Source organism: Colletotrichum phormii (assembly GCF_030913505.1).
Source record: "Colletotrichum phormii strain CBS 102054 chromosome Unknown BDP81scaffold_18, whole genome shotgun sequence".
In the NCBI taxonomy this organism is placed as follows: domain Eukaryota; kingdom Fungi; phylum Ascomycota; class Sordariomycetes; order Glomerellales; family Glomerellaceae; genus Colletotrichum; species Colletotrichum phormii.
Genome location: NW_026851460.1, coordinates 214,157 through 229,010, shown reverse-complemented (window position 1 = coordinate 229,010; position 14,854 = coordinate 214,157). Strand labels below are relative to the sequence as shown.

General features: G+C 52.3%; 5 protein-coding genes across 5 annotated transcripts; 3 read left to right on the top strand and 2 right to left on the bottom strand.

Moving 5' to 3' along the window:
* The first annotated feature begins 166 nt into the window (after window positions 1–166).
* Window positions 167–3,880, top strand: BDP81DRAFT_380275 (catalase/peroxidase HPI). Its single transcript, XM_060586837.1, has 6 exons — window positions 167–612; window positions 703–857; window positions 1,286–1,358; window positions 1,541–1,972; window positions 2,146–2,281; window positions 2,535–3,880. Exons 1-6 carry the CDS (start codon window positions 315–317, stop codon window positions 3,772–3,774), a joined length of 2,334 nt encoding a protein of 777 aa, XP_060441874.1. The 5' UTR covers window positions 167–314; the 3' UTR covers window positions 3,775–3,880.
* A 41-nt stretch (window positions 3,881–3,921) lies between these two features.
* On the bottom strand, window positions 3,922–5,843 carry BDP81DRAFT_463480 (major facilitator superfamily transporter; the record flags this gene model as incomplete). Its single annotated transcript, XM_060594029.1, has 5 exons — window positions 3,922–3,954; window positions 4,061–5,016; window positions 5,072–5,369; window positions 5,464–5,610; window positions 5,820–5,843. 5 exons carry the CDS (start codon window positions 5,841–5,843, stop codon window positions 3,922–3,924), a joined length of 1,458 nt encoding a protein of 485 aa, XP_060441873.1.
* Window positions 5,844–6,307: 464 nt separating this feature from the next.
* Window positions 6,308–7,209, bottom strand: BDP81DRAFT_495516 (short chain dehydrogenase; the record flags this gene model as incomplete). The annotated part of the gene is made up of 2 exons (XM_060595406.1): window positions 6,308–6,529; window positions 6,565–7,209. 2 exons carry the CDS (start codon window positions 7,207–7,209, stop codon window positions 6,308–6,310), a joined length of 867 nt encoding a protein of 288 aa, XP_060441872.1.
* A 1,338-nt stretch (window positions 7,210–8,547) lies between these two features.
* Window positions 8,548–9,619, top strand: BDP81DRAFT_483321 (uncharacterized protein; the record flags this gene model as incomplete). The annotated part of the gene is made up of 2 exons (XM_060595051.1): window positions 8,548–8,656; window positions 8,733–9,619. 2 exons carry the CDS (start codon window positions 8,548–8,550, stop codon window positions 9,515–9,517), a joined length of 894 nt encoding a protein of 297 aa, XP_060441871.1. The 3' UTR covers window positions 9,518–9,619.
* Window positions 9,620–13,208: 3,589 nt separating this feature from the next.
* Window positions 13,209–14,072, top strand: BDP81DRAFT_434558 (uncharacterized protein). Its single transcript, XM_060590967.1, has 2 exons — window positions 13,209–13,671; window positions 13,725–14,072. The coding sequence occupies exon 1, from the start codon at window positions 13,405–13,407 to the stop codon at window positions 13,654–13,656; it is 252 nt and encodes an 83-aa protein (XP_060441870.1). The 5' UTR covers window positions 13,209–13,404; the 3' UTR covers window positions 13,657–13,671; window positions 13,725–14,072.
* Window positions 14,073–14,854: the final 782 nt, after the last annotated feature.

Here is a 14,854-nt window from a genome sequence, read left to right as displayed (position 1 = left end):
TGCCTTGCGCCTTGGTAGCGGCCTTCGCAGGTCTTGGAATTATTACTAATCATGGAGTTCTGGAATCAAAATATTCCCACATGGAGATGCTCCATCGTGGCTCGTGGTACCTGCTCAGTAGCCGTGTCATTGCTCGTGAGTCGTAGGTCGCCACAGTTTATTACTTATGTCCTGGGGTTCGTCCCATCTTCGAATAAGAATCCGTTTCCTCTTCTCCAGGAATATACTCATCTTTCACCCGTTGAGTCTGCTACCCCCGGTCTCACCTAGTCATTCCTTCTTTGAACTTCCTCTGGATCAACTTGTCTGTCAACATGCACGCCAAACTGCCAAGCTGCCTTTTGGCAGCTTCTGCTCTCTTGCCCGCCGTCGCGGCTGAGGGCTGCCCTTTCGCCAAACGAGATGGTTCCGTCACCAGCGAGCTCCCCAAGAGAGACACAGCCGAGGGTTTTGGCCGGTGCTCGAGAATCAGCAACCAGGCCGGCGGCGGCACCCGCAGCCACGACTGGTGGCCTTGCCAGCTTAGACTCGATACTCTTCGCCAATTCCAGCCCGCGACCAACCCGTACGGCGGCGATTTCGACTACACTGCGGCTTTCAACTCTTTGGATTGTGAGTACACCCGATGGGCTCCGATGGGGAGCAGGCAAAGGACTGAGGAAACAATGCGTGTGAAGGACCCTCACTAACACCCCACGTCAGATGAGGCTCTCAAGAAGGACCTCCACGCCCTGATGACCGAATCCCAGGATTGGTGGCCGGCCGACTTTGGCCACTACGGCGGTCTCTTCATCCGCATGGCCTGGCATAGCGCCGGCACTTATCGCGCCATTGACGGCCGAGGTGGCGGTGGAATGGTGAGCCGTTTTTTTCTTCACTACATTTCTTGGCTTATGTTTTACTCTCTTCTCTTTGGCTGTGGTATCCCCAAAAGTCCTTCCCTCCTCTCCCCCCGGTCTTCCTGGCGCTGTTCCACTTGGCACTGGAAACTACGCGTTGCAACCCCCCAATCCCTTTTAGCATATTTCTTATTCCTTGCCCGTCGTTGCACTTGATCATCTCTTCGCGGTCCTATTCGTCTCGCGTGGGAAGATCAATTGGCTAGACGGAGGTTTTTGTCCTATCCCACAAGAAAGCCAAGAGGTGCTAAAGCATCTCCCTCAATCCTTTCTCCACCCGCACCGCGTCACGAAATATGGACCTGGGCTGTTTGCATCTTATCACATCTCTGCATCACTTTAATTCTTCTCGAGGACTGGCGTTTACTAATATTGGACTCCTGCAGGGCCAACAACGTTTCGCTCCGCTTAACAGCTGGCCTGATAACCAGAACCTCGACAAGGCTCGCCGCCTGTTGTGTAAGATTTCCCGTCTTTATGCGCTCTTTTGCGATGTGGCCCCCCCATGTTCGACTTGCATCATCGACTCGGTAGCAATATCCACTCTGCCGTGGCTCGATGGCGCGAGTAGAGCGATGTTGTGGGCCCCTCCTGAGAGATAGAGAGAAGAAACGTTTACTGATCCTCTTCCATGTTCACAGGGCCTATCAAGCAAAAGTACGGCAACAAGATCTCATGGGCTGACTTGTACCTCCTCACTGGCAACGTCGCCCTCGAGTCCATGGGCTTCGCTCCCATTGGCTTCGCTGCTGGCCGTCCCGACACCTGGCAATCCGATGAGTCCGTCTACTGGGGTGGAGAGACGACCTTCGTCCCCAAGGGCAACGATGTCCGCTACAACGGCAGCACCGACATCAACGAGCGCGCCGACAAGCTCGAGAAGCCCCTGGGTGCCACCCACATGGGCCTGATCTACGTCAACCCGGAGGGCCCCGATGCCAGCTCCGATCCCGCCGCCTCGGCCAAGGACATCCGCGTCGCTTTCGATCGCATGGGAATGAACGATGAGGAGACTGTCTCCCTGATCGCCGGTGGACACGCCTTCGGCAAGACGCACGGTGCCGTGCCTAAAAGTGAGTTTGCACAACATTCACGCCCCCCATCTTCACCTTTCTCCGGTTGAAGTCGGACTTCCGGGCGAGAATTGAGCGTCTCCGGGGAGAGCTCCGATTCACCCCCGGAAACACGATTTTCATCGCTACATGTACTTTTGGAACATGCAGAAGCTAACCCGCGGCTCTCATAGGCAACATTGGAGGCGAGCCCGAGGCCGCTGACCTTGGCGAGATGGGTCTCGGATGGCACAACAGCGTTGGCGATGGCAACGGCGTCAACCAAATGACCAGTGGTCTCGAGGTTGTTTGGACCAAGACCCCTACCAAGTAAGTGATTATTGTGATGAGTCTATTTCCGCGTGCATTCGCCCCCCTGTTCTTGGCACTACAGTCATCTTTCTTCCCCCTCTTCTCGCTCTTGAGGCCTTTTTTCTCTCATATGCCAAGTCTTCGACTATGAGAGAAGGTCATAAGAGAAATGTTGAGGCGACAAACGACAACACCAAGAAAAGCTATTTATACATCAACCACGCCGGGTGATTATGCAGTGATACACCGACACTAATCCTTGTACCTGCAGATGGAGCAACGACTACTTGGAGTCTCTCATTCACAACAAATGGACCCTCGTCACCAGCCCTGCCGGCGCTCACCAATGGGAGGCTGTCAACGGCACCCTCGACTACCCCGACCCCTTTGACACCACCAAGTTCCGCAAGGCCACCATGCTTACCAGTGACTTGGCTCTCATCAACGACCCGTCCTACCTCAACATCACCACCCGCTGGCTCGACCACCCGCAGGAGCTCGCTGACGCCTTCGCCAAGGCTTGGTTCAAGCTTCTCCACCGTGACCTGGGTCCCGTTGCCCGCTACCTCGGTCCCGAGATCCCCAAGGAGACTTTCGGCTGGCAGGATCCCCTTCCCGCCAGGGAGGGTGAGCTGATTGACGATGCCGATGTGACCAAGCTCAAGTCTGACATTCTCGGCACCGCCGGTCTCGACGTCTCCAAGCTCGCCTCCGTCGCCTGGGCCTCTGCCTCGACCTTCCGTCACTCCGACAAGCGCGGTGGTGCCAACGGTGCCCGCATCGCCCTCGAGCCCCAGAACCAGTGGGTTTCCAACAACCCTACCGTCCTCACCGAGGTTATCGATGCCCTCAAGAAGATCCAGACCAGCTTCAACACCGGCGCCAAGAAGGTCTCTCTCGCCGACTTGATCGTTCTCGGTGGTGTCACCGCCGTCGAGAAGGCCGCTACTGATGCCGGAGTCACCGTCACTGTCCCCTTCACCGCCGGCCGTGTCGACGCCACCCAGGAGCAAACTGACGTCCGCGCTTTCGGCTACCTCGAGCCCCAGGCTGACGGCTTCCGCAACTACGGCAAGGGCACCGCCCGTGCCCGCACCGAGGAGATCCTTGTTGACAAGGCCTCCCAGCTCACCCTCTCCGCCCCCGAGCTGACCGTTCTTGTCGGCGGTCTTCGCTCCCTCGGCGCCACCTTCGACCAGTCCAACACCGGTGTTCTTACCGCCAAGAAGGGCCAGTTGACCAACGATTGGTTCATCAACCTTCTCGACATCTCCACCGTCTGGTCCAAGACCGACACCGAGGGCGAGACCTGGACCGGTGTCGACCGCAAGACCAAGGCCGAGAAGTGGACCGCCACCCGCGCCGATCTCGTGTTCGGATCCCACGCCGAGCTCCGTGCCATCTCTGAGGTCTACGCTAGCTCTGACGCCAACGAGAAGTTCGTCAAGGACTTTGTCGCTGCGTGGGACAAGGTCATGAACCTCGACCGCTTCGACTTGAAGAAGTACTAAAGTGCTGTCCGCACTAACCCCATTGTTTCTATGTTAAGGATTTAAGGTGTTGGCGGCTATTCTTGTATCTACTTTATATACCTCATATATTTTTTCGATTAACTACACCTTTTCGCCTTTGCCATGATCATCGTCACGTGTAACATTCTACATAGCCGTCTTCGCAGTAACGCATCTGTCCTAGACTGCTTCGTATGTGTAAGTAGTGAAATTGACGACCTCTTCAACCTACGCGGTTTCGAGTCTTCTAAAGAAGGTCTATCCGCTTATGTTCCGCAGAGCCGACTTTTTTTGGCTTCGGCTTGATGAAAATCGCAGCCAGAAGCATACATCCGGAAACGCCAGTAAAGAATGCCCACATCACACGCAGCGCAGACATGTAGCTCGACTGGCTTGCCCCAGGCGTCCCATCACTCCCTTCTTCAGAACCAAGCCTCCCCGCAGTCAGCTCTCCGCCACCGAGATTATGCTGCAACAACACGGTCCTAATAACAATCGACATCGACGAGAAGAGAGACCTCAGAAAACTAAAAGCTGACATGGCTGCCGCCATATCCTTTTGCTTCGTGTGAGTCTGGATTGAGATCATCGGACTTTGGAAAAGCACGCGGGCTCCGAAACCGGGGATCATCTGGAAAACAACAATCTTAGCCCACTGCGTGCTGAGGCCAAAGTTGATGAAAAGATCGTTTCCGAGAGTCATGAGTGCTGAGCCGAAGAAGATGGGAATGATGCAGTCGCCAGTCTTCCGGGTGTATAGCCCCCCGAGCATTGTCATGACCGTAAGCGGGATTAGCAGAGGAAACAGTGTGATTCCGGCAATAATCGGTTTAAAGCCGAGTACAACTTGGAAGTAGAGCGGCAGGAAGTAGTCGTACGATATGAAGACGAAACTGTGGATGCAAGCAAGGGTGAAAGAGGCAATGTTGGTGACTTGTTGGAAGATTCGGAATGGAATGACGGGGCTCTTGGCGAAGCGAGCCTCCCATACAACGAAGAGCGCGAGGATAAAGACCCCGAAGAGGATGAGACAGATCACCAGAGCAGACCTCCAGGGTACGATGCCACCGGCGCCTGTTTCGAGGCCGTAGAGGAAGCAGATTGTGCCGCCTATGATGAGAAGAAAATCGACCCAGTCGAGGTCTCGAAGGCCGGCGACCAAGGGCTCTTTTGGGGTTTCAACCTTAAGGGTGAAAAACAAAACCACCAAGGCAATGCCGTCGAATGGTAAGTTGATGAAGACTAGCAAACGTCAGTTTCATGCCATTTCTTATGAGATCAAGGGGGTCGCCCTCACAGCACCATCTCCATCCGATTGTCTGGGTAAAAACACCACTAAGGACCGGACCAACCGCACTTGCGATTCCATATACAATGCCGTTCATGTCATAATACTTGGCCCGATCCTCCAATTTGAAGATATCGCCAATCACAATCGTGATCAGAACCAACGAACCACCTCCCCCAAGCTCCTGAACAGTCCTCCCAGCAATTAGAACTTCAATGTTCCCAGCCAGGGCCGCGATCAAACTTCCAGCCATGAAAGTAGCCGCTGCAGTCATGATAGTAGGTTTCCGACCAAAGATATCCGACATCTTTGCCCACCGGTGTAGACGCTGTGCTTGACAACGTGTACGCGCTACCCACCCAGGCCGTGGCTTACAGAGTTGATGCGATTTTTGGAAGGACCGTGGCGATGATTGTTATGTCTAGCGCGCTGAGCAGAAGAGTCAGGCAGAGTGCACACGTAACGGCGCGGCGACGAATCGGGCTCATGTCAGGTGGCTCATACGAAGCGGCAGTGATAACTGGCTCTTGGTTGCTGAGAGTATCGCCCTATTGCTCTGATTTTGTCCCCTCTGCCTTCTCGTTCGTCTTGGCCGCAAAGCCATCGCCCATAGCGACTAGAGACGGGGTTAGATAGATTGAAGGGTGTTGAGTGCGCCCTATTGGTTCTGAGCTTTAATGGTATGGATTAAACAATAATAAATATCAACTCTGGAATCTGTAACACTGCCATTGATGAGAAGGGTCCTGAGCAATACTTTCACGAATGCCTTTGGTTCCATGGCATCCTCAGGTGGCTCGGTTCGGTTCGGTTCGGGGACCTTGGGTAATATTGCATGTCAACGGGACCACATGTCCAGTACCCGCATCCAATTGGCCAATCTTCCCGTCTAATGTCTCTTAAATCCGGAAGCTTGACTCTCAGGCCTATCTGATGTACATCCTAGGTACGTGGAGAAAAGCCTACTGGCCTTGCCTCCATCTCTATCAGCCGACCTTGGGTCATTCTCGGCCGGGGTCGATGACGGATCGGACTGGGGCTGGTACTTTTGCATCTCGCAGCCAATAGGTAGCGAGAGTTGGATCGTTCACAAAAGAATCAACCTAAACGAAAGCTGAGGTTTGTGGTTAAAGAGTTCGATTCCGCACTCTCTAGAGTTTTACGTGCCCGTGGGTGAACCAACTATTAAAACCCTCCACTCCTCTGTGAAAAACATCCGAACAAGCAGCCCGCAGCTCAAGTCAGTCAAGCAATGGTTTCCGCATGTCCCTTAAGCTCCTTCTGAATCCACCCAAAAACATCCTCTTGAAGTCTGCGATCCTGGCTGAGCTTCGATCCAGACTCGGCTTTGGCAATAGGTCCGTAGTATTGTCCGCTCTTGGCGTCGGGGCTCGCAGTCGCCCAGATCTGTGATAGGGCGCCCTTTTCCAGCGGTGTTGCGAAGAAGATGGCTGCGTATAGGAAAGGCTTGAGGAAAGTGCCTGTGGATGCATAGTGAAGACCATGCTTGGGTGAACTGGTATGATCTTGGCCTGTTTCTCTCGTTCTGCCAAAGCCTTGGCACAATGAAGGTCGGCAAGCTTTGATATCGTATATCGCTGGGTAGTGGCTCGGTGGGGCATCGTTGTTCGGATTTCGTCAAAGTTGTAGATATCGCTCGGTGCTCGGGCATGCGCAGCTGAGGAAAGCATGACAACGCGTGTCTCTCGATTAACCTTGGCAGTTTCCCTTATAATAGGGAGCAAAAGCTGAGTAAACAGCGCCGGGCCCATGACATTGGTTCCAAACTGAATCTCGTATCCTTCCGTCGACAGACCCTCGGGAGTCATCATAATGCCAGCATTGTTGACGAGTATGTCCAACCTGGATTCTTTGCTCAGGAAGTCGGCCGCTGCAGCCTTGACGCTGTCGAAAGATGCCAGGTCGAGCTTGAGGAAGGTAATGTTCGTCGCCTTGGGGTTTTCTTCCTTGAGCGTTTGGATGGCCTTTTCGGCTTTGTCTTTGGATCGAGCCGCAAGGTAGATTCGGGCTGGGTTATGTTTGCTGAGCTGTCGTATCGTCTCGAAGCCCAGGCCAACATTTCCTCCAGTCACGATAATGACCTGATCACGAAGATCAGGGATGTCGTTGGCAGTGAACGCGGGCATCTTGGAGCGAAGTAAGTGGATGGTACGAGCGTGGGTGTTGATTCGTGGAAGGTAGAGAGACTGTTGATGTTAGCTAAAGTCAAAGACGGACGGAAAGGAAAGAGGAGGTTTAATACACTGATCAGAGAAGAAGCCGAATATGAAGAAGGGAATCCTAGTGCTCGGTAGAAGGTGCTACGCGGAAGCTTCGAAGAGCCCGAAGGTGCAATGCTTGATAAGCTAGCCAAACGGGTTGATCTGGGGCCTAAGCAAGCCATTGAAGGAGGACGGGAATATTCTGGACCAAAGAAGATGAGGCGGCATGGATGTGTCTTTTGCAAAGTCCAGCCTCGACCTTCGATTCTTGAACATAAATGGCTTGAGGCTCTGGTGACCAGCTCGCGGCTTCCTTGTTGCTTACACCCCTGTCGGGCAGTTCCGGTCTAGACTTAGAACTGCCCAACGTACCTTTCTTTCAATGGAAGTAAGAGGTACTGTACGTAGGTCCGTACCTAACGTCGGGAGCCCGGTCGGGTAGGTCCAGGGTACATGGCCGGGAGTTCGGCGTTTGTTTAGGCCGGAGCAACATCCATCTCGGTGAGGTCCCGTCGGGTCTCCGGTTCTTTTTGACTTATGCATGATCATGCCATCGTTCCATAAGGCAGCCTACCTCACTCGGGATAACGGCGTCCTGTGGCTTGAAGCATCTCCGTTCTCCATGTCCTAGACATCACAGATGCTGTCGGCCCCGAAATTCTCGTGGCCGCCCTCGGAGCATCAATCTTCGGGCTGCGACGAGTCTCTATGACTCAGTCTCCGAGGCAAGTCGACTCCTATCAGCACGTTGTCTCCGAAAAGTCCATTCCGTTGCGGAGCGTGCTGTAGTTGTCTCCGAAAGTCCCTGATCAAAATCCGGTTAACAATTAGTGACAGACTCGATACTTCGAGAGTTAGGTTAGACGCGTGGAGTTGACCGTGGCTTCCGGACTTTCAACGGTTGACGGGGTTTCTATCGAGAAATTCACCATAGGTCGTTGTGCGGAGATCACCATTTCCTAGCGCACAGCAGCTAATCTTATGTCTGAAGTTTGACGGAGAACCCCCGCGTCTTTACATACAGCCCGTGGTGGATGACTCGTGGGTTCTTCGGCTTTGAACAGAATGTAAAGGCATAAATGAGCCTTTCCAGTTGGTCGTCGACTGAGGTGACCAAACTGGAACCAGCCTAGCACGAGTTTGAATGGTTCCTCTTTTGCCACCAACACTGAAGATGGACGAATGACAGGCTTTCAACTCTGAAAGAACATCCATCGTCTACGAGAGAATCCGCACGCGAGATATACGGAACGTCAAATCAAGATGGAGCCCCGACAAGTAGAAGCACCTGATGATGCTGACGATTGGACGGGCGTGGCGAGCGCCGCCGAAAGAAGGAGACGACAGAACCGGGTCCATCAGAGAGCCTACCGTAGGTCCATTCGACAACCGGGTTGTCAAACGTGCTCCCTCCTTAGCGAAGAATGCTGACAACACAATTCAATTAGGCCAAAAGAGACATATGAAGCGCATTGCACTCAACAGCACTGCAACTCCATCTGCAGCAGAACCCCGGGCCGAGACATCTCTTGTACCGGCTGCAGCGCCTAACAAGCGGAGATCCATGACTCCATCGCAGATGCAGGAGATGCTTGGGATATACTACTTGCTCAGGTGCTCAGGCATACGCGAGAACGTCGCCGAATTCCTTAAAAGAGCCTCTTCGAACTGGACCTTGGGGGTCCCCACACCCAGAGATCTCCCTGCTCTTACGAGGGTCAATGCATTCGACGCGCTGGCGAGAAACGCACTGGTACTAGGCATTCCGGTAGACTTGATCGAGAGTGATGATGGCGACTTTCTCTTCATACATCAAGGCCCGGCGCGGCCCGGGTCATCTAACGAGGTCCTCCCGCCCCATCTCTCGCCGACAGCGCTGCAGAGGACTGTGAAGCATCACCCGTGGCTGGACCTCTTCCCAATGCCAAAGATGAGAGATAACATACTTCGTGGCATCGAAGCGGGCGAGGTAGATGAAGATGAGCTGTGCAACGCTTTAGTATGCGACCTCTTGGACTTGGATTCGCCCTCCAAGTCATCGCTTGTCATATGGGGGGACGCTTGGGACTTGAATGGATGGGAGTTGGGTCCGGAATTCTTTAGAAAATGGGGCGGGCTACTGCAGGGCTGTCCTGAAATGCTTGCTGCTACCAACTACTGGCGACAAAAGAGAGGGGTAGGAAAGATAAGGGAGATCTGCTCGGGAGGCTCTCCGGTGTTGAATGTAACATGATTATGAGACGGCGGTTCCCCTTATCGTTCTCGGTAGGAGACTGCAGATCCAGCAGAGCCGTTGGGAGCAGCTTCGAGGGCCCCATGTCTAACAGCTCATCCCCAATCGTTGGGTGCAGGTCTCCAATCCCGATAGAGTGAAGTGTCTATTCCATAGTGTTTGGACAACATAGCGAGGCTCGTGGGAATGTTCGTCGTGGTTCGCGTCAACATTGCCTGTGTACCTGAGTTAACGCCTTCTCCAGAGCGGTGGTCTGCTGGCTGTAGGTCTTCGTCGTAGACCGCAGCCAGACGTGAAGCCTTCGGCATCGGGAAGATCAGCCCACAGCCGACCCGAGCCAATAAAGTCCGTGACTGGATCGGCCTGAATCAGGTTGCAAGATACGGAGGCGGAGGCCACATGTGGCGGCCATGTCTACGCCGCCTCAACTCGCATGGCAAGCTGGCTGAGCGCCGTGGCTGCGTTTCCGGAGTCGCGGACGGAAGCGGCAAATTTGTGGTCCTCAGTCCGCCACTTGCGCACATTGATGAGCACAACTCCGAAATCGAGCAGCTCAGCTTCCGAGGTTATTGCTCGGCAGGGTGTTGTTAGTCCGTTCTCGAACTGATCACAGCGCTGGTCCCAGGTGAGGTTGTCCGACCGGGCCACATCCGCATGCTCCCCGGCAACGACCGAGCTAAGAGTGTCTGGTTTATCTTGACTGGTGACGTTGGCGATGAGTATGTAGCCAGCCCTGCTGCAAGAAAGACTGATGGATGACCCAGTGTGTCACCTCTGCCGCGTTAGGGACGTTCGGAGAGTTACTCAAGATATCGTCAGGAATATCGACGTTGACAATTCGCGCTGAAAAGAGCTTTGAAGTGTGATGTTAATTTTCCTCCTGTTCACGTCTGGCAGAGCTCGAATAGATAGTCAGACGGCCCAAGGGCAGCATAAAGCCAACATAGTGTGAGTGGAACAGCCACACCGAGACGCCAACTAAGTCTACTGGGAAGAGCACCAAAATTTGGGCCTAGTCCGAAGGATGACATGGTACTGAAAGGAAAGAACAAGGTCCGAGAAACCAAGTTGATGCTCCTTGCTGTAGCTATGTTGAGAACGGGCAAGGAATAGATTTCAAGGAACAGAGGTCAGAACAAACGTGAAAGATTATTACTAGGAAGCGGATGGGAAAAAGAAGGCAACTGGGCGGAAGTAGCAGTACATTTTTTTGTCCACATTTCAAGGCCGAGGCTGGCCTCTTCACGAACCTTCTGGGAGGAAATGGAGATTCTCGTGACTACAATACGAACCTCTAATATTTATTGTTCACTTGGTGCTTCCCCCTTGATCGTGTGTAGAAGGCTAAACGGTGATGGACCTTTAATTACGCGGCCCTAGCCTCTAATCCCACATTCCAGTCTAAGTCAGAGACCAGGTAAACGATGGTCATGTCTTAACTAGAACCAGAAGCCATGTCCCAGGTTATGGGTAAAGCTGTAATAGCAAGGCCGCAGACGGATGGTCCTGCCGACACAGCTCTAGCCGTAAAAAATGTTCCCCGCCGCTAATTTGGCGCAAAAACGCCCTGGTTTGCACTCAAGGCCTCGATTCTGGAACTTCGGTATTCGATATGTTAGTCTCCCGCACTTTCTGTCGGACACGACCTGATTTCGTCGCAGCTCTATCAGAGTTCGACTTCTGGACCACTTGGAAAGATCCGTGTTTTTTTTTGCCATGTCAGCATCATTTTTCGCCGCGAGACCATTGCCAGGGGTGTCTGGTTGGCCATCTTGTATCTTGGGGTACCTAGGTAGTCGACGCTCAATATGCCCCTGGGCTGAGACATTTCATGGCGCCAGACTTAACCCGGAAGTGCAAGATAATTTGTCCTAGCAGATTCACTTCGGATCGTGCAGGTGGCCATCTTCTGCGCTGCACGCCCTTGGATAATTAGCGTCTTATTATCAGGTTAGACAGTCGGTAGAACGAGAAGACAAGACATCGCAGCTAAACTTTGTGCCACCAGCGGTTCTTTTGTGCAATCCAAGTAACGTGTGACTCTTAGTCTAGGTGACCTTGTATAAATCCATCCGCCCCTTGATCCTCCGAGGTGTGGCATTTGGATCTGCTCAAAGGCATGGTGGCAAACCAGGTAGGCGGCATTAGGGACGCTCATACTGTTTCAGATGACTCACGAGGATGAGCCTAGGCCCTAACATTAGGCTTGGTACATGTCGATGCCATCTGCTTGGCGCCGTATCAACTTGGAAAAGTCCAAACAGAGGGTATTATGCTAGCTACTAGGAAAATTTCTAAGTTGAGACGCGGGAGAGAATCGTGTAAAACACTTCCTGACGTTTACTCGCATCTGGAGATCCCTCATAGGCCCGACGCAATTATTGGAGGAGCGTATCCATGGTCCATCTTATCTGTCAACTTCGGTAGCCAATCGATTTGATAGCATGTAGTCCCTAATTTTGAGCTTGGGAAGCAAAAGTAGTGACATCGTGCTCTGGCCGTCTTCCTACAAATCTTTAATCCAAAGTTGCCACCTTGAGCTTGATCTTGCCCAAATGACGGGTGTCTTGACATTGTGGATGTCGGACAAGAAGTGGACGGCGAATGGGATTAGGTATCGCTATCATCATCGTAGTATACGATCAAGCCTGTAAAACGAGTTGATCTGAGGTTGTCATGGCCGGGATTCTGGGCAACAGCGTGGTAAATGTGTTCTTGTTGGGATGACACAGAGCATGTGGTGTGCAGTTATTGCTTCGGCAATTTCCGTGCAGACAAATGGCCAAGAAAGCTTAGCAGCAAGACGTAGCGTTTCTAGGGTCAAAATCCAAACTTACCATTCAACGCAGGGCGAACCTTATAGCCTGAATCACTCAGTGGTCAAGATACGATTCCAGCCCACCGGCATTCCTCCCAGGCACGCCAGGGTAAGAAATGGTTATGTCTCACATCAGCCCTTGATTTGTGGTCGTCTCCAAGCCACACTCACCCCCGGCTGACACGCGGTGAACTCTCTAAATGATAAGCGCCGGGAAAGTCATTTGTTAGGAAGCATGCGAGTGTATCTTTTGCCTCATAGCAATCCATTTTGAGAAACACGTTAAACTTTGCGGGCTGGAGGCGCCGACGGAGATGTTCGTTGGATCGAAAGTGCCCCCCCCCCCCCCCCCCAGTAGTCTGCGTATAATAATGCATGGTAAGGACTTGGGCGAAGGCGATCTGTGTGTTGGGCAACAAGATAACGATGTTCTTTTCTCCATGCCGTGATGGTTAAATGTCGTTCAAAAGTACATCAGCTTGATGTGGTGGCAACACACATGGTTGGCTGTATACCTACGAGAGAAGCAGGGATGGGCCGAAACTGAAGAACAGGGAACTCTTCGCTGCCCCTTCATTATCTCCATGACGTCTCGGCACATGTCTGCCAAGGGGAGCGAATTTTACTAGGTAGACTGCCTCAGAGAGCCCCTTCGATGTGGATGAGACATGTCTTTGCCAAAGACCGTGGGGAACGCAGATTTAAACAGGGCCAATGCACCGAGTTTCCCAACTTGATAATACACCCCCGACATTTGGTTCAGGTATGAGTGCAGCCATTTAAACCTCTTTCCCTAGAAGGCGGCGCCTCGGCTGGCGACTTTCATGCCACCGTCCGCATCTTTCGAAGGGAGTTCCGGTGATCGAAGTGCCCGTGGAGGATAGCACAGCAGCTTTGGCGCTCGAAGATTCCAAGAACAGCGGCATCTAGAATGGTAGTATGTGGATGATCCCGATCGACCTTGACCCCTAGCACCAGACTGCTACGCAAGGGAAATGGATTCGAAGACCAAGCGTTCCTTAGAGCTACTCTGGATAACAAAGGGACTTCGCAGGCCGGAGTGAGCAACATGGACCTGCTCAGATCGGACCGCTTGTTGCAACGGAAGTATTTATTGCAAATACTAGAATCGTTTCTCAGTCGATTGAACAAACCATCCCGACACAACTTTAGACCCCGCATTGTCTTCTTCACCGCCAACATGGGGAAGTTTCTAGTCGAGCCTTTCACTGTCCCTGACCGAGAGCCGGCTTGGAGACGAAGGGCTCGGTCTCCTCTGTTGCCTATTCTTGTCATCTTAGCAGTAATTATAACTTGGTAAAGTCCTTTAGGCACGGTGAATATTGCCCAACATCAACGTCTTTATTGAAAGCTGCTGATACTGACTAGAAGTTTGACGGCAAGACCGTTGATCATCCTTTGGACCGTCAGTCCGAAATCGTCCCTTCGACGGCGAGACAGGCGTTCTACAATCCGACTCCGACTCAGGAAGAAGAACACAATGCTTTTTAGGTTCTTATTACGACCCAACATACATAAGAAGGCCAGTGGGCCCGCCCCGCAGGCCTACGGCGGCTATCTACTAAATATATATAGAGAACCCGGGAACTTAGGTAACTCCTTACGGAACGGAAGAACTATAGACAAGTTACGTAATAATAAGGAGGTAAGTATACGATAACGTACATGATAAGCGAGTGGGCCAGACAAGCGAGTGGGCCACCCAACCACGACCACATGACTTGAAGGAGCAAATATCAACACCCACCTCATGGATTCAATCCAAACTATTCAGAGTCCTCTTCCTCAGACATTTCCTTATTAAATCGATATGTTCGCGCATTATAACCAGTGTTCCCGCAGACGCCACATCGTCGTTAGCCCGTCTTAGTCCTCGGTCGGCGACCACTACTCCGGCGCGTTTCCTCCTCTACCTAGGCTATAGCCTCTCTCTACGACTAAAGGTCCTCTCCCTTAGCTATAGTAAGGCTTCCTCCTTATCGGAGACGGTTTTTCTTAGCTCTCCGGCGTCGACTAAGTAAGTTATTCTCCTCTCGAAGGATCTGGTTCTCGGATCTTAATAAGGCGATCTAGTACATAAATCCACGAGCCCCCTTAGATAGATGCTCTATAGCTTCGATAATTAAAGTTGGTAAGCTGTTTTGATAACGGGAGATTCGATTCTTAATAAGTTCTAACTAAGAAGATACTTCCGTTAACTAGGTTATTTAGTATCTAAGAAGTCTATACCGGTGGTGTTATCGGGAGGGATCCTGGAGGCGTCGGAATACGTAACTTCATATCAAGCTTTGAGAGCACACTCTACACTCAAAGGCACAATTCCTGCCCCTCTGAATCCTCCCTAGATGTTTTTCTCCGTAATCGCTTACGTAAAAGCCCTGTAAAACGCCGGGAAAAAGTCCTCCTTAGTAATATACGTATTACCCCGACGCATCTTATCCTCGATTTCTCGACCGTACGCCGTTTTTAAAGGCCCAAAACATCCAATATCCAAGGGC

Excerpts from the sequence above, each read along its gene's own strand:
- BDP81DRAFT_380275 (XM_060586837.1), top strand. The coding sequence starts at position 315 with ATGCACGCCAAACTGCCAAGCTGCCTTTTGGCAGCTTCTGCTCTCTTG. Across the intron at positions 613-702 it reads GGCTTTCAACTCTTTGGATT|ATGAGGCTCTCAAGAAGGAC; the intron begins GTGAGTACACCC and ends ACCCCACGTCAG. Across the intron at positions 858-1,285 it reads GCCGAGGTGGCGGTGGAATG|GGCCAACAACGTTTCGCTCC; the intron begins GTGAGCCGTTTT and ends GGACTCCTGCAG.
- BDP81DRAFT_434558 (XM_060590967.1), top strand. The coding sequence starts at position 13,405 with ATGGACCTGCTCAGATCGGACCGCTTGTTGCAACGGAAGTATTTATTG.